The following is a 19,018-nucleotide window of genomic DNA, read 5'->3' on the forward strand; positions in this document are numbered from 1 at the left end:
GCAGAAGGAGTAAGCCTTGGCTTTGAACTTTCCTGTCATGACTTACCTCTCAAATAATATCAAGTACTGGGGGTCTTCTTCCCTTGACCTTGTTAATACAGAATATAGCCCTTACAAACTATAAACCACAAACTATAAGCGGTAATAGTATAAATACTCACAACTTGTACTCTTACAATCAGCAGTTTACACTTGCCCTGCATCACATTTGAATTCTGACGCCACCTCCGAAGTTCTGTTGCTTTATTGAGTGAAGGTATTCTGGTCTGCACTTAAAGTTTCCCTGCTGCTCTGCCCAGCTGCTCCTTACCAGATTCACTCTGTCTCTGACTGTAAGAGTTACTTAATGTCCCTCTTTTCCCTTGTGCTCCAAATTCCCTAAGACCTTACTTTTATTTTATTGAGCAAAAATACAATGAGCAAAAGTACTCGCCAATCCTACTCCCCAATCTGAGAAAAGAAGGGACTGATCACCTCCTCACTCTTCAACCTAACTCTCTTTCACCAAACTCCAGCTGCACTCTAATGCAACACGGCAACACTCCAGTGCAAATAACGCAGTGCTTTACTGGTTGGAGTTATACCCAACACAAAGGAAGATGGTTGTGGTTGTTACAGGCCAATCGTCTAAGTCCCAGGACATAATTGCAAGCATTCCTCTGGGTAATGTCCTAGTCCCAAACATCTTCAGTTGTGATATTAATGACATTCCCTCCATCGTAAAATTGGATTAGATTTAGATTTAGATTTATTATTGTCACATGCATTGTTCTGTGCACAGTCCAGGCAGATCGCTCCATACATGAAAATATAGAACATACGATAAATACACAATGTAAATACATAAACATAGACATTGGCCACAGCATACGGCGGACAGTGCTCCAACTGTAAAGAGGGAGGTGGTATGGTGGCGCAGGGGCTAACACTGGGTCTCAGTCCCACAATCCAAACATGTGCAGGTAGGTGGATTGGCCACACTAAATTGGCCCTTAATTGGAAAAAAAAAAATTTGGGTACTCTAAATTTATTTTTAAAAATTAAACAACTATAGAGAACTATTTGAGGCAGCAGGGTAGCATGGTGGTTAGCATAAATGCTTCACAGCTCCAGGGTCCCAGGTTCGATTCCGGCTTGGGTCACTGTCTGTGCGGAGTCTGCACGTCCTCCCCCTGTGTGCGTGGGTTTCCTCCGGGTGCTCCGGTTTCCTCCCACAGTCCAAAGATGTGCGGGTTAGGTGGATTGGCCATGCTAAATTGTCCGTAGTGTCCTAATAAAAGTAAGGTTAAGGGGGGGGTTGTTGGGTTACGGGTATAGGGTGGATACGTGGGTTTGAGTAGGGTGATCATGGCTCGGCACAACATTGAGGGCCGAAGGGCCTGTTCTGTGCTGTACTGTTCTATGTTCTATGTCTATGTGTGTAGAAAGACCAGTTCAGTCCAAAAGAGGACCATTCAGGAGTCTGATAACAGTGGGGCAGAAGCTGTTTTTGAGTCTGTTAGTGCCAGTTCTCAGACTTTTGTGTCTTCTGCCAATGGACGAGGTTGGGAGAGAGAATAACCTGGGTGGGAGGGTTCTTTGGTTATGCTGCCCGCTTTCCCAAGGCAGCAGGTGATGTAGACGGGGTCAATGGGATAGAGGTGGGCTAGCATGATAGACTGGGCTGTGTTCATGGCTCTCCGTAGTTTCACCTCAGTGCTAAAAGGTTTATCCCTTATCCTCAAACTGTGATTGCATATTTCTTCTTCCATCTACTACCACTGTTAGCTGGTTTATGGACTCTCCTATTGAAATGATCCTTCCTTATCTTTTACCTCTGTCCACATGGATTCTATTTTTGTCTGAAGGTTTCATTTTGCTCCACTGCCACTGTTATATTCAGTAACATAGCCTACACAAGATCACAGGCTAGAAAGCAAGACCAGGCGGAATATCTGGGGCTGGAGCATCCCAACCCGATGATCTGAACAAGTTCTCTGCCTGCTTTGAGCAGTCAGCCAATGCATCAGTGCACCCGCCCCAACAGCCCTGAGCACACCCATACCCACTATTGCAGCCTCAGAGGTAAGAGCTGCCTTCTTGAAAGTGAATCAGCAGAAAGTGACAGGCCTCGGTGGAGTTCCTGGGCGAGCACTCAGAACCTGCGCAGACCAGCTAGCGAGTGTATTCGCAGATATCTTCAATACTTCATTCCTCCACTCTGAGGCCCCCACCAACTTCAAGAAGACCACCATAACGCCAGTACCAAAGAAGAGCAAGGTAGCCTACCTGAACGACTACTGACCAGTGACCCTGACGTCTGTTATCATGAAATGCTTCGAGCGGCTAGTCATGTGACGGATCAATGCCAGCCTCCCAGACCGTTTCGATCCACTGCAGTTTGCCTATCACTGTAACCAGTCCACAGCAGATGCTAACTCCCTGGCTCTACAATCAACACTCGAACACCTTGACAAGGACACCCATGTAAGACTGCTGTTCATGGACTACAGCTCCGCCTTCAACATCATTATCTCGATGAGAGTAATAACCAAACTCTGCAATCTTGGACTTGATCCCTCCCTGTGCAGCTGGATCCATTACTTCCTCACCAACAGACCCCAATCGGTCAGGATAGGCAACAGCACCTCCTCCACAATAGTCCTCAACACTGGGGCCCCGTAAAGATATGTGCTCAGTCCTCTACGGTACTCCCTATACGCACATGACTGTGTGGCAAGATTTAACTCCAACTCAATCTATAAGTTTGTGGATGATATGACTCTGATGGGCCGTATCTCAAACAACGACTAATCAGACTACAGAAGGGAGATAAATCACTTGGTTGCATGATGTACTGAAAACAACCTCTCTCTAAATGTTGGAAAGACCAAGGAACTGATCATCCACTCCAGGAAGTGTAGGACGACACACACTGCATCAATGGCTCCGAAGTGGAAATGGTCGATCGCTTAAAGTTCCTGGGGGTCACCATCACCAACAGTCTGTCCTAGTCCACTCACATTGATGAAACAGTCGAGAAAGCCCAACAACGTCTCTACTTCTTACGGAAGCCAAAGACATTCAGCAGTCTGCATCGACTCTCAAACGTCTGCAGATGTGCGATAGAGCATCCTATCCAGCTGCATTGCAGCTTGGTATGGTAAACTGCTCGGTCCAAGATCGTAAGTAACTGCAGTGTGGGGTGAGCTCAGCCCAAAGCACCACACAAGCTTGCCACCCTCACATTGATTCTGTATACACCTCCCGCTGCCTCAGGAAGGCAGACAGCATTGTCAGAGACCCCTCCCACCCAGGCATTGCCTACTTCCAGACCCTTGCATCAGGCAGAAGGTACAGAAGTCTGAAGACTTACACATCCAGACATAGGAACAGCTTCTTCCCCATAGCTACAAGACTCCTCAACGACTCCCCCTCGTACTGATCTGTTCCCTGGGAGAACACTATTCACGACGCCCTATGCTGCTCTTGTTCATGTATTTGCTTTGTTTGGCCCCTTGTTCTGCACTGTAACCAATCACTGTTTGTCGGTGTTCCATTTCTCAATGTACTTTTTATAAAACGATTATTCTTTTTGTCTACTATGTACGTTCTGTGTGCGTTCCATCGGATGCAGAAAAATACTTTTCACTGTACATAGAACATACAGTGCAGAAGGAGGCCATTCGGCCCATCGAGTCTGCATCGACCCACTTAAGCCCTCACTTACACCCTATCTCCGTAACCCAATAATCTATCCTAACCTTTTTGGTCACTCAGGACAATTTATCATGGCAAATCCACCTAACCTGCACGTCTTTGGACTGTGGGAGGAAACCGGAGCACCCGGAGGAAACCCACGCAGACACGGGGAGAACGTGCAAACTCCGCACAGACAGTGACCCAGCAGGGAATCGAACCTGGGACACTGACGCTGTGAAGCCACAGTGCTATCCACTTGTGCTACCGTGCTGCCCTAAAGCTGAGGTTCAATATGCATTCTGTTAATAGCGTATGCAAGTATGAAATCTGAATCCTTTTGTAAATTATGCCAAAGATTATTCTATCAAGGATAACGCAGTTTCAATGCCAACCTGTGTTCAGGGAGTGCATCATGGGGGAACTGATATTTTAGTTCCTGCGTTGATGCAGTGCAGTTGTATATGTGCCCCAAGTGTTCACTTTCTGTTTTGAATTCCAATTTTCTGTGTGAAAGGAATATCGCAGGGCTCAACAATTAACAGGCTAATATAAGGTCAATTATATGTAGCAGTGGGGCTAGTGATTTTAGTGTTAACTGGTCTCGGGGCCGGTTTAGATCAGTGGGCTAGACAGCTGGTTCAAGATGCAGAACAAGACCAGCAGCGCGGGTTCAATTCCTGTACCAGCTTACCCGAACAGACGCCGGAATGTGGCAACTAGGAGCTTTTCACAGTAACTTCATACTTGTGACAATAAAAGATGATTTATTATTATTATTATTAATAAATATATTTGGGTTAACTTTAACTTGTTATCCTGTGCACATGCATGGAATTGCATGTCCTCTTTGCATACAACCCCTGTTATCGCTTGTGTGTATTGAGACTTTATCGAACCCAAGAGGCTTTTTAAAGAGCAGGACAGTATTAAATAAAAAATATAGGCCAATGATATTTGTCAGCTGGAAATCATATTTACTAGTGTTTCTGTACAACTCTATCAAATAAAACCATTCTGGCAGGAGAATATAAATATGAGAAGTACCCGGCTTGTCGGCATCTATAATGAAAAAAGACAGGAAAATATAGACGTTTGGTCTAAACGGAATTCTGATCAAGGTTTGTATCAGAAGTTGACTTGTTCTTTTAACAGGTGCAGATGGCGTTCTAGCATTTTTTCCCTAGCTCATATATTGGACGAACTTTCACAGATATGTGGTGCCTGTAATTTCTGTGTGTAGTGCTAATATTATCCTAAAATTACTTGTGCATTTAATTCTCTAAGTTCAAAATTCAGAGAATATCACTTTAGATGTTTACTGCTAGTCATCAGCTGCAAAGTTAATCTTATTTTCTCTTCTTCAGCGTGCTTCTGATTAACTAAGAACCCAAGACGCTGACAGAATGACTGCCTCAAAGAGGACCCTCAGTAAAAAGGAACAGGAGGAAATTAAAAAGAAGGTATGAAATCTTTGGCATATGCATGGAAGGCAGATAGCAAAAGAATCATGAGGAACAAAACCTGAAATGTAAAAAGAGTGCTGAAAAAGCACAGCAGGTATATTAGAGTATCCGGGGGCAGCACGGTGGCCTAGTGGTTAGCACAACCGCCTCACGGCGCTGAGGTCCCAGGTTCGATCCCGGCTCTGGGTCACTGTCCGTGTGGAGTTTGCACATTCTCCCCGTGTCTGCGTGGGTTTCGCCCCCACAACCCAAAAATGTGCAGAGTAGGTGGATTGGCCACGCTAAATTGTCCCTTAATTGGAAAAAATAATTGGGTAATCTAAATTTATAAAAAAAAAGATTTTAAAAATATTAGAGTATCCGAAAAGAGAAACGAAGAGAGTCTTGTCAAACGGTCTAAACGTCTGTCAATGGATCTTCCTTTTTGGCTGTTTTCAGTGTTTCCTGCTTGTATGTGGGAAGAGGGAGATGAATTTTTTAAAATGCCAATTTTACCCAGTTCTTTTTCATCTATATCAGATTTTTAGCTTGGATAATTTAATTTTTTTTTTACTGAGAACAGAATTATTTTAGTTATGGTTGTTAAGCCAACATAATTTTTTAAAATAGCAAAAATAAACATCATTTTTTCCAATTTTATTTTTGCACCTTATCTTTCTTCCTTCTTATAGAAGCTGACTCATTTAGGACACGGTTCCAAGGGTGCCAGAAGTCCCCTGCTGTTTGATTTTAAATAACTTTTTAATTCATGCCTGAGACTGAGTGTTAGGCTGAGCCTGGCATAGGACGAGGATGCATTGACAAGAGGTGGCCATTGCAGCCAATAACAATCCTGTCTTGATCCAATATCTGTCAAATCGTGCATTTTGCATCAAGGATCACTGGGTAGTGATCAATAATTGTGTATTCTCTTCTTTTTTTCCCCCCATCCTTAAAACAAGGTGTGCTGAAATTAACGAATAATGCCATTCAAATTAAGACCTAATGAGGCATAGAACAGGATAATTTGGTCTGCAAGGCTCAGGTATTATCCTTATAAGATAGCTATTGGGGAACAAAGATGCTATTGATGGCAGGAATAAGGTAATGAATGACATACGGACATTTTCCATCACAGTTATCAAAGATGTTCAGACTCTCGCGTTGTTAGATTTCCCCTTCCTTCAAGTTTCTTGGTATTGCATTCATTTACATGTTTCAAGCATATGTGTGCATATATAGAAAATTCTGTAATTCACTGCCACATGCCATTATTCAAACCAATGGGACAGTGAGTATATATTTTTCTGATTGACTAAATGATCTTCAACGTATATTTTTGTGAAACCATCAATGGAAAATATGGTTACAAATGCAAGAGACTAATATTGGACATTTTCTTTCAGGAAGATGAGAAGGCAGCTGCTGAGATTTATGAAGAATTTTTGGCCTCCTTTGAGGGAGCAGACTCCAGTAAAGTAAAAGCTTTTGTCAGAGGTGGCATTGTAAATGCAACAAAAGGTAAGTTATGAACTAAATGCAGCAAGTAGGAAAAATGGCATTTTATTGAAATGAGTCATGTCAGGAGTCCTTTCACAATCCAGTTAGAATTGGAGCATGTTATTTTGTGTGCTGATGTCACAGCTTGAACTATTTTCCTACGTAAACTTAATTTGTTTCATGTAGGTAAGGGTTTAAACCCAGAATCAAAGTAGTACAAAATGGCAGTTTTGTTGAGCCAAGTGGCCTCAGTGTTCCTTGACTGAGTGTAGGATCCTAACTTGTCTACTTTTCCCTTTTCTGATACTTAAGTTGAACTGTGTTTTTGATATGTTTGCTACACTATTTGTGAGTTCTTTACTGTAAGTAGTTAAATAATCTTTAAATGAATCCCCAATTAACAAGCCACATTACAATCAGTGGCCTAATAGATGATGGGTTTAAGGGAGGGGGGCTCAAGTCTGACTTATCACAAGGCATGGGGCAGCACGGTGGCACAGTGGTTAGTACTGTTGCCTCACAGCTCCAGGGTCCCGGGTTCAATTCTGGCCTCAGGTGACTGCGTGGAGTTTGCACATTCCCCCCGTGCCTGCGTGGGTTTCCTCCGGGTGCTCCCGCTATTTCCCACAGTCCAAAGATGTGCAGGTTAGGTGGATTAGCTATGCTAAGTTGCCACCCAGGTTGAGTTATGGGGATAGGTTGGGGTGGATTGTGTGCTAGGTAGGGTGCTCTTTCAGAGGGTTGGTGCACACTTGATGGGCCAAATGGCTGCCTTCTGCACTGTATGAATTTTGACTAGGGATATTGATGAGATTTGCTACTGCTTATCAAAGCTGCTCATGAGTATCAGAATTAAGCAATGAAGTGACAGTAGGTTTCATATGTGGTGTTCGATCTGACTTTCTAAAACACTAAGGTGACCAGCCTTGCTTGCAAGCTGTTCTCTATAATCTCTTCCATTGTGCTGAAAGTAGAGTTCAATGTCCTTTGGCAGAAGAAAAAACTCCTGAGACTTTGATGACAGCTGGTAGAAGGTATCACATGGGGAGGGTAGGTTATGAGAATATACCTTGTTGGGTTCGGTGGTGAACATAATTGCTATTGTAGAAAGAAGACCAACTGCTTCTAAAGTTTTGTATGTGATGTGCCAACGATATAGTCAAGAAGATGGTGGCATTCTGTCAAAGAGTCCAAAACACAAAGTAAAGCTAGGCAGTATTTTAGCAGTTTTATGCAAAGGTTTTCTCCTGAACCGTGTTCTTTTTAAAAGCCTTCCTTGAGTGCAGAAGTTAAACTAGTTAACCTTAACCGGGCTGTCCAAGGGTGTTAAATAATGTTAATTGTATTGTTAAAGTTAAACAACTGGAAGATACTGATTGATCACTTATCTTGAGCACCTTTACAAAAATAACTTTCTGAAGCTTTGAGGAATCTCTGTTCCATGTTTATCTAGAATGCCAAAGGTTATTTGGTTATTTGAAAGGGCGACGACTCAAATTTTGGTTGCACTTCAGCCCCAAGCTCCTGAAACAAACATATGAATTAGGAGTAGGCCATTCAGCCCCTCGAGCATGCTCCGCCATTTAATATCATGGCTGATTTTGCTTGCCCCCGATGACCTTTCACCCCCTTGTTAATCAAGAATCTATTCAGCTCAGCCTTTTTATTAAAAAAAATCTAAATATCTGCTTCCACTGTCTTTTGAGAAGAGAGTTCCAGAGCTCACGACCCTTGGGGAGAGAAAAAAATCTCTTAATCTCTGCCTTAAACGACCACCCCTTTATTTTTAAACATTGATCCCTAGTTCTAGACTTTCCAACAAGATGAAACATCTTCAATACATCCACTCTGTCAATAACCCTCAGGACCTTAAAGGTTATGATCAAGTCACCTCTTACTTTTCTAAGCACTAGGGGGATACAAACCTAACCTCTCCAAACCTTTCCTCATGAAACAACTCTCACATTTCTGGTATTAGTCTACTCAGCCTTTACTGAAGTTTTGAAGCTTCCTTGTGTACTCTTCACAATTTACTCACCTGATGGAGTTGTGCTCCGAAAGCTAGTGATACAAAACCTGTTGGACTTTAACCGGGTGTTGTAGACGTCTTACTGTGCCCATCCCAGTCTAAAGCCGGCATCTCCACATCATTCACTGAACTGCTTCTAAAGCAGTTACATCTTAAATAAGAAGACCAATGCTGATGAGATGTGGTCTCACCAATGCCCTGTGGAACTGAAGCATAACCTCCCTACTTTTGTAATCCATCCCCCTCATTATATGATAACATTTCAGTAGCTTTCCTGATTACTTGCTGTAGCTGCATACTAGCCTTTTGTGATTCGTCAACTAGGGCACCTCAACTTCGCAATCTCTCACCATTTTAGATAATGCGGTTTTTTATTCTTGCTGCCAAAGTGGATATTATACTCCATTTGCAAGAATTTTGCCCACTCACTTAACCTATCTATGTCCCTTTGAAGCCTCCTTGTGTCCTCTTCACAGTTTACTTTGTGTCTTCAGCAAATTTCACAACCTTATCTTCAGTCCCTTCATCCAAGTCATTTATATAAATCTTTGAAGATGTAACCAGTACAGTTGACAAGGAGGAGCCAGTCGATGTGGTATATTTGGACTTTCAGACGGCATTTGACAATGTCCCGCATGAGAGATTATTTTGCAAAATTAAAGCGCATGGGATTGGGGGAAATGTATTGAGGTGGATAGAAAACTGGTTGGCAGAGGAAAAAAAGATGACGGATTAATGGGTCCTTTTCAAATTGGCAGGCAGTAAGTAGTGGGGTACCACAGGGATCGGTGTTGGGAGCCCAGCTATTCACAATATATATTAATGATTTGGATGAGGGAACAAAATTTAACATCTCAAAGTTTGCAGATGATACCAAGTTAGGTGGGAGGGTGAATTGTGGCGAGGATGCAGGGATCCTGCAGCATGATCTGGGCAAATTGGGCAAGTGAGCAAATCAATGGCAGATGCAGTATAATTTGGATAAGTATGTGGTTATTCACTTGGAAGCAAAAGCAAGAAGGCAGATTACTACCTCAGTGGTTGTAAATTGGGAGAGGGGCATATGCAGAGAGACCTGGGTGTCCTTGTGCACCATTCGCTGAAGGTAAGCATGCAGGTGCAGCAGGCGGTAAAGAAGGCTAATGGTATGTTGGCCTTCATTGCGATAAGTATTTGAGTATAGAAGCAGGAATTTGTTACGGCAATTGTACAGGGCCTTGGGTGAGACCACACCTGGAGTATTGTGTGCAGTTTTGGTCTCCTCTGAGGAAGGATGTTCTTGCTCTCGAGGGAGTGCAGCGAAGGTTTACCAGACTGATTCCAGGGATGGTGGGGCTGCCATATGAGGAGAAATTGAGTAGGTTGGGATTGTTCTCGCTGGAGTTCAGAAGAGTGAGGGGGGATCTCATAGAGACTTGTAAAATTCCAACAGGACTAGACAGGGTAGATGCAGGGAAGTTGTTACCAATGATGGATACATGGATGATCCATGTACGTATATAAAGATGAACATGGTGTAGGTGCAGTAGGAAGGAAGGTATCAGTGTGCGACAAATAGTGTGTTAAAAGATCATCTGTAAATGGATATTTTAGAAATTTCAATTGACTTTCCTTATCGACAGTGCTCAGGATAGAAAGTTTAGTATCAGACATCCTATGAATAAACTTTCTCAGTACTTTGGGATCTCACAAAAATTACAAATTTGTCTAACTCTGCCAACAATTCTGAAAAACACTACATGAATTCTTAAGCCTGCTGTAATCTGTTCAGGAACGGTGGACTGTTTTTTGAGATACTGCTGCAACTTTTAGTAAATCATGAAATTCTGAAACAAGCAAGCAGTCAAAATGCCCCATTCCTCCCCAAAACTTTTACTGAACTGCTTACTAAGAACAAACGTTGCCTTTTATGGTATATTACCAGTAACGGAGCCCTCTATCTGGTCTCGTACTGATTTGATAGTTTGCAATCATTAGCATGATGCAGATGCATGAATTGTCACAGTTTAAACCCAGGAATTGCACTGTTGATTGTGTGAAAATCAAGTATTTATTAAATCATAAAATAAAGTATTTATTTTTGCTCCTTAGAAGAACGATTGGAGGAACAGAAAGGAAAATTGTACAAGCCTTCTACACGGGTTCCAGAGATAAAGAGCATACCGCCCGAGAAATCAACTTCACCGTCTTTCATATCAGATCCCAAGAAGCCGGTAAGTGTTTCATTTTGGTTATTGCTTCTTGCATGAATGAGCTAGCTTTTTCTGAATTTGCAGAATATTAAAAAGTCAAATGCATCAGAACAAACATATCCCCATTCAGATCTTTACATCTCAAAGGACACTACAATAATGTTACGGGGGCGCTACATCTATTATACAGTGATAATTTATAGACCTGCCCTTACAATTCCCATCACTATGTTTCCACCCAGCTATTCTGCAGTTGGCAGATGTAGACCAGATGCTTTCTCTGAGATAGAAGTGCAGAAAATTTGACGAGATGCCACAGACCTTCCAGCCATCCATTGAATGAGGATTGGAAGTACATCGTTAGACTGTTCTTCAATAGGAAAAAGTGTGAAACTGATTTTTTAAAAATTCACTTCATGGCCCATTTGGATCAGAATGTTTATCCAGTGGGTCAGTTCCTCTTGGCCAGTTCATGTAAATCATCCGGAGTATTTACTGGTCCCCGCTTGGAGTGCATGAGTTGAAAGCACCCAGACTGGAACAGTTCATTGCACAATGGCTTCAAAGTCAGGTTGTGGGTTCAAACCCCACTTCAGTACTTGAACGTGTAATCTGATCTGAAACCTTGGTGCAGTATTGGTTTACTATAGATGTTGCCTCTTGCATGAGATGCGGATATAAAAGATTTTATTCGCTATTCAAAAAAGAGCATGCTGGATGTGGCTAACAACCTGGGAACAGGAGGAAACTATTCAGCCTCATGAACCTAGTTCATCATTGTGAAATCATGGCTGATTGGTATCTTAGTTTGTTCCACCGTCCTTCATTTAAAGAAAAAAATTACGGTAGTTCATGGGATGTGCATGTTGTTGGCTGGGCCTGCATTTATTGGCCATCCCTAATTGCCCTTAAGGGGGGGCAGTTATAAGCCAACCACATTGCTGTGGGTCTGGAGTCACATGTAGGCCAGACCAGGTAAAGATGGCAGATTTGTATTGAATTCAAATGTCACCACCTACCATGGTGGAATTCAAACCCTGATCCCTAGAAAATTATTCTGGGTCTCTGGATTACTAGTCCAATGACAATACCTGTATGCCACCGCCTCCCTATGGCCTCTCGTACCCTTGTAGTAATAAAAGAGCTCTCTGATTTAAAATTATTATTTGAACTAGCATCTATTGCTTTCGTCAGTGTTGTGGTATAACTAAAGACACTTAACACAGTCAACTGTCGGTGAATCAAGCAGCAGTTTATTCAATGCAAGTATGCATACAGGGGATAGCACCCTCGGATTGCTCCAAGAGGCGACTCAAATTTACACCATTTCTTCCATATATTTACATCATCCTCATAAAACGCCATCATTTACTCACATTGTTCTTCTCTCGCACGTCTAGTTCTATATATCCGCAATTACAAGTCACAGTGACCTGACCTTTAACACAAACCACATCAGTAGTTAATTCAAAAACATAAACTTGCCTTATCTAGCCTGACTATTTGCTCAATTGTCGTTATCCACTTATCTTGACCCTGACCCTTGGGTCACATTCTTACTACAACTACTCTAGTGATCCTTTTAAATCTCGTACCAGTAATTTGATCAACCTGAGTATTCCATTGTACACCCCTTCGGTCAGCAAGAGTTCCATGCTTGACTACTTTTTACATGAAGAGGTGTTTCCTAAATTCTCTCCTGAAAAGCTACTTTTATGTATGAATGGGGCATCATTTCTTTACGACGTATCGATTACAATTATGAGAATAGATTGCCTGGCCTTCTCATTTGCTGTCTGATATCACTGGGAAAGTTAGCTACCAAGTTTGCCTAAATAATAGTAACTACACTTAAAATTATTCATTGGAACACTTCAACTTTGTATTTTTGACCTTGAAGGCAGATGCTGTTCTTCAGTAGCTTTTCACTATTTATGCAGCTTAAATTTTTCAAAGGTACATCTCAATTAATTTTAACAATACCATTACATTTTCCTAGCCCCTAAAAAAGGGTGAAAGAGAGAAGAAAAAAAGTAATTTGGAACTATTCAAGGAGGAATTAAAACAGTAAGTAGATATCAACTTTTAAAAAAGGTAATGTTTTGATATAGTTAAATCAAAATTTAGCACAACAGGCTCGAGGGGTAGAGTGGCCTACACCTATTTTGTCTGTTCCTATGAGCATTACTTGCAGAGTATGATATGGATTTCATATGGGTTTCAGAATTCAAGAAGAACGTGATGAAAGACAGAAAACAAAAGGAGGCAAGGATGCTCCTTTCAGGCCCAGTCGATTTGAACCTCTGCCGTCCGAAGATTCTTCACAAAGCCGTCGCTCATGTGAGTAAAATCTTGTACCAGAAATGTAACCTGATCTGGCGTTCATTTTAAACAAGGATTTGATTGTATTTTGAGTGTTAATACATAAATTTAACTTTTATAGTTCAGAAATATATATTGCTCCTACTCTGGAATCATGGGGTCAACGTAATTTTATTCTTGCTGTCTTTATAAATTAATTTGTCGCACAGGTTTGGAGTTAACTTTATGATTGTTATTCCCTTGCCAAATAATTGTTTCAATTTGAAAGTATGTTTTTCGAGAAATATTCTGGCGAATAGTCACATGAGTTGAGTTCTCGCCTCGGTAACTCAAAAACAGATTTTAATAAACATTTACAGTCTTCCTTTATTGGACTTGGAGTTCCATCCAGAATTTTTATTTTGCAAACAACAGTTGTGTACTTTGTGCCCAACAGTTAACCACAAAAATGTACAGATGCAAAAAGGCACTTGGAACCCTAGAATTCATACAGTGCAGGAGACGACCATTCAGCCCATCACGTTTGCACCGACCCTCTGAAAGAGCACCCCAGCCTAGACCCACTTGGCCGTCCTATCCCCGTAACCCCACCTAACTGGCACATCTTTGGACTGAGAGAAAACGGGAGAACCCAGAGGAAACCTATGCAGACGTGGGGGAGAATGTGTGGAGTTTGCACTCAGTCCCCCAAGGCCAGAATTGAACCTGGGGTGCTGGTGCTGTGAGGCAGCAGTCTTCTAAACTGCTTATTTTATGTGACACTGATACATTTTGCAATATTAGACATGTTCCTCTTTATTAACGAAAGTCAGTCTGTTGCCGAATTTGCTTTGCTAATCTGAGTATTTGAGATACTTTAATTCTTCTAGGCAGCAGATTGTTCCAAGTGAGGTTGTTTGTGCGTGCTTTCTCCCTCTATTTGGGCTGCCGTCCTGTAAACAGACACTAGGAGGTGCATGAGAGCAGCCTGAAGTTACCTTTTGCATCAAATGTTGAGAGCAACACTGCTTGTAGTCAAATGCTTGAGAACTTTATCTCTATCTTTTGGCCTGTTTTTTGGTAATATATTAGGTTTCTGACAGAGGTGTTTGTGAACAAAAGTCTCCGCCCATCCCACAGTTATTCATACCTCCATTGTCGATGAATGTTCCCTTTCATTTCTACTGGTCATTTTAAATGTCCCAAAATACCACAGGAAGCAGGGGTGAGGAAGAAAAACACAGGCATTCTTCAGAAATACCTGCTTTTGCAAGTCGTGGCTTTAACTTGTAGCAGCCCTCCGTTTCTTCTCAATTCACCAACATTTAGTTTTGGATTATGTTTTGTCGGATTATTTCCCGATTCTCCATTGCACTGCACTACTGACCCATTATTTGCCTGGAGAATTTTTGTTGATAAGAAAAAGCCACAACCCAAATCTTTTTGGGCCTTTTCCTATACCTGTCTTTTCACCATAACATGTGACTCCCTCTCTGGCCACTTAAGTGACCTTCATTGGTCATTTATAACTGATTCAATTTTACCCATTGATAGAAAGAAATGTCAAACTTGCATACGTAAAATAAGTGAGTTGAATATCTTGGGCGGGATTCTCCGGCCCGCCGGCAACAGGATCCTCCGTTCCGCCAGATGGCCAATGGGGCATCCCATTGTGGGCACCCCCACGCCATCGGGAAATCTGTGGGCGTCAATGTGCTGCTAGCGAAGGGGAGGATCCCGACGATGGTGAATCCAGCCCATAATTGTCTAGTACATTTGACAGTGTATTAGCATTAAGTGTGGTAAGCACAAGAAAAATTGTGAAATGATTTATGCTTGACTGCAGAATTTTATCCAGTGTGTGTTTGATTCATGGAAGTTTGTTGAAATTGTGTGTTTGGATCAGGTTTGCACAAAATGTATTTTGCAATTGCTGTGGCCAGTACTGCTGGCTTGTGGCCACGGTAAATTTTCTACCTCTGTATTTGAAAGCACAACACACTGAAGAAAATATTGTGTCTCTTTTCAGCGGAATCTTCGAGGAGAAACAGGCAAACAAACGGTAACTATTGCTGCTTCATATTTTGGAAAGTTAAACTTCTTTCACTTGTGTGACGTTTGAAAATTTTACTGAAAACTTGTTTCGTCTTCTAGCACTTGAAGAATTTACCCCCGGTTCTCATGATGCAGGCGATCCAACTACTACTAATTTATATATCGGTAACATTAATCCGAAGGTAATTTTAAAAATAAATAAATCTCATCACGTGAACAAAACACAGCAGTTATCCTTAAAGACATATTCACAGTTTAATTGGGAATTCTAAATTAATTGTATTTATGTGGAAAAATGAACAGTCACTCTTTGCATTTCAAATAAAAATAAATAATCTTTATTGTCACAAGTAGGCTTATATTAACACTGCAGTGAAGTTACTGTGAAAATCCCCTCGTCGCCACATTCCAGAGCCTGTTCGGGCACACAGGGAGAATTCAGAATATCCAATTTACCTAACAGCACGTCTTTTGGGACTTGTGGGAGGAAACTGGAGCATCCAGAGAAAGCCCACTCAGACATGGGGAGAACGTGCAGACTCCGCACAGACAGTGACCCAAGCCGGGAACCGAACCTGGGACCCTGGCGTTGTGAAGCCATAGTGCTAACCACTATGCTACCGTACTTCCCGTTGTACAGTTTTTGTGTTGATGCACTTTTGATTTAAAAAGCAATATTTGAGAATTCAAATCATGAATCTAAAGATGCACCCAAAATACCAGTGGAGATCATGGAAGTTGGTGGAGAAACGAAAGATGGAAGAGCCCATGGTGGATTTCTCTACATTCCAAGTTTGGAAAGAAAGAGAAGAAGCAGGCAACAAAGAAAAACAAGTGATTATAAAATACAGGAAACTAAAAAAGGGGCAGGAGGTCAGAGGCTAAGAAGAGTGGACTTTGAGGAACGTAAAAGAGAGAGTGCTCAATAGAAAAAAAAAGAAAGTTCAACAGTTTAATATAAAAACAGAGTCAGAGTGGTCGAGGTTTTTCTGATCAATGCAGGATCGGGATCACTGTCAGCAAGCAGTCATGCGTACAGTCTGAGTGTACATTGAATTCCTATGTTGCTGAGTGGGAATAGGCCATGGTGATTTCACCCCTTGGGGCACAAAAGCTTGAGGTGAGGCCCTAGCTTAGAATGTCAAAGCTGATGCTCTTCATAGGGTTAGTATTTAGAGTAGAGTGGCCCAAAATGATGCATCCAGTCATTGTTCAACATCCCTATCAATGTAATAAATGAGTGACATAGCAGTGTGGCCAGGGGTAATGAAAAACTGAGGATGAGATGCTATGGTCTCGAGCATTTGAATCCCTTTTAACAATGGGTATTGTTGTGGCACATCGATATATTGATGTATTTCTTACTGCTCTCCTGCTGGCCGATTACCTTTATCAAACTTAACTGTCTTGTTTTGCCTTCTGCTGAGCTACTTCATTCCCCCACCAATGGTAGTCTGGAGCAAGCTACTTTGAGGTTCTCTTTCTTCAATATTCCATTGTTTGTCCAGATGAATGCCTACCTTCTGGACACTTCTCTAAGAACACAGTTGTCATGGCTGCTCTAGGTGACTAAACTTTAAAGAAAATTTAATATTGAACTATCGATCTTTATTGCTGGAAATGGGAGCATAGTGGTTGGGTTACTGGACCAGGTATCCAGAGTCCTGGACTAATGATCCAGAGATGAGAGTTTAAATTCACCGTGGTTGCTGAGGATTTTAAATTAAATTCATTAAATAAATCCGGAATAAGAAGCTAGTTTCAGTAATGGAGCCATGTAACTACAGGATTGTCAGAAAGGTAAGGCCTACAAGTGACTCCAGATCTTCAGCAGTGTGATTGTTTTAATTACTTCTTGATATGACGTCTTGATTGTTTTGATTTTGGCTTACCACTACCTTCTCAAGACTGGCAGCTAATTTTGACCGTGCCAGCCTAAAGGAATAAAAAATCTTGTCTTAAATCTTGTCTTGGGGCATTACAGTACCACAGTGGTTAGCACAGTTGCTTCACAGTGCCAGGGTTCCAGGTTTGATTCCCGGCTTCAGTCACTGTCTGAGCAGAGTCTGTGTGTTCTCCACGTGTCTGCGTGGGTTTCCTCCAGGTGCTTCCGTTTCCTCCCAACAGTCCAAAGATGTGCAGACTAGGTGGATTGGTCATGCTAAATTGCCCTTAGTGACCAAAAAGGTTATGTGGTGTTACTGGGTTACAGGTATAGGGTGGAGGTTGGGGCTTAAGTGATGTGCTCTTTCCAAGGGCCGGTGCAGACCCGATGGGCCAAATGGCCTCCTTCTGCACTATGAATTCTAAATTCTATGTCAATAAAATTCTAGTAAACTTATAAAATTTCAACGGTCCACAGAGGAAGAATGTACTGAATTTTGCCAGAATACAATAATTGTCTCTGTGCCAGAAAGAGCAGTACATTTTTAAACAAGTTAATATCAAAATATTTAAACAAATGACAAAGTGTATTTTAAAAAGAAAAGCATTGATATTTTTAAAGCTTTTAAATTGACACCTTAATTTATTTGAAGTCACTTAATAAATCTAGCATTTGAAGAACCTGAAATGTTTGAAATTATTGTTGTGAAGGATTTAGTGTTCAGAAGTTATTTTACTGCTTTGTAGCAAACGATTCTATCTAATCATTAAATCTATTTGGCTTACACAAAATGTTCCATTCTGATGTACAGATGAATGAAGAAATGCTATGTCAGGAGTTTGGACGTTTTGGTCCCTTGGCTAGTGTTAAAATTATGTGGCCCAGAACAGAAGAAGAAAGAGCCAGAGAAAGAAATTGCGGATTTGTGGCTTACATGAACAGGAGAGATGCTGAAAGAGCGTTGAAAAATCTAAATGGTGAGATGTTCGGCATGAATTTATCGTCTTGTCAAAGAAAAATTGTGTAGCTCTGGATGGATTTGTCGGTGTTGTGCAATACTGTTGTCTGGCAAAATATCAGCTGTTTTTGTCAGCTAGCTGTTCCAAAGTTGATTGCTTTCATCAATGGAGTTACCCTCATTCATTGTGGTCTGTATGGGAAGAATGAGGTATTTCTGATGGGGCTTTCCCAACAAACCCCTGGATGCTCACGGGCATAGTGAGGCATGTGCTAGAAACCAATGTGACCATTTCTCCAATAGGCTGGACTACACTGCAATCCACCATGCTGACGTGGTTCCAAATGCCAGAGGTCACCAAAAATGGGGCAAGGGTTGGGGAGAAAGATGTATTTTAAAAATAGGTTAAACACACCTTTAATTAAAATGCTGTTCAGTTTTACTTTGAAAGTACCTAATACCGTATCCATACTTCACTTCACAAAGTTTGATCTCTTTTAGGGAAGATAATTATGGAATTTGAAATGAAGCTGGGCTGGGGCAAGGCTGTGCCCATTCCTCCTCATCCAATTTATATTCCACCTGCTATGATGGAGTTAAGCCTACCACCACCCCCATCTGGGTTACCTTTCAATGCCCAACCACGAGAGAGGCTAAAGAACCCCACAACTCCAGTGATGCCACCGAAAAATCAAGACGACTTTGAAAAGGTAATTTAAAAAGTCTAGGTGAGGACACTTTTGCAATACAAGTTATTGCAGTTGAACTGTGTATCTCGTGGTTTTAGTGTAGAATTTTTAACTAAAACACAATAAATTTTAATGGAGATCTGTGCTGTATGATAGGTTTTTGTTAGACATTCCTTCTGTATTAGTTATCATATATTTGCTTGCATTTTGTCAGGGATAGAAATCAAATTTTAGTTTTTGGTGTCTAAACCAAGTGAAGCATCAGTTGCTGCAAAACATTTAAAGT

The 19,018-nt window shown here is 41.5% G+C and overlaps 1 protein-coding gene across 1 annotated transcript in view; it reads left to right on the forward strand.

The window, feature by feature from the left end:
- The window catches only part of LOC119975489 (U2 snRNP-associated SURP domain containing), an 83,084-nt gene that overhangs the window by 24,039 nt on the left and 40,027 nt on the right, over positions 1-19,018 (forward strand). Inside the window, exons 3-11 of the mRNA XM_038815220.1 lie at positions 5,046-5,141; positions 6,530-6,644; positions 10,744-10,865; positions 12,844-12,911; positions 13,069-13,184; positions 15,175-15,207; positions 15,300-15,382; positions 17,897-18,062; positions 18,545-18,753. Coding sequence (XP_038671148.1) covers positions 5,085-5,141; positions 6,530-6,644; positions 10,744-10,865; positions 12,844-12,911; positions 13,069-13,184; positions 15,175-15,207; positions 15,300-15,382; positions 17,897-18,062; positions 18,545-18,753 — 969 coding nt within the window. The 5' untranslated portion in view covers positions 5,046-5,084. The remainder of the gene's footprint in view (positions 1-5,045; positions 5,142-6,529; positions 6,645-10,743; positions 10,866-12,843; positions 12,912-13,068; positions 13,185-15,174; positions 15,208-15,299; positions 15,383-17,896; positions 18,063-18,544; positions 18,754-19,018) is intronic.

This window comes from Scyliorhinus canicula, chromosome 13, assembly GCF_902713615.1.
Source record: "Scyliorhinus canicula chromosome 13, sScyCan1.1, whole genome shotgun sequence".
Taxonomy (NCBI): Eukaryota; Metazoa; Chordata; class Chondrichthyes; order Carcharhiniformes; family Scyliorhinidae; genus Scyliorhinus; species Scyliorhinus canicula.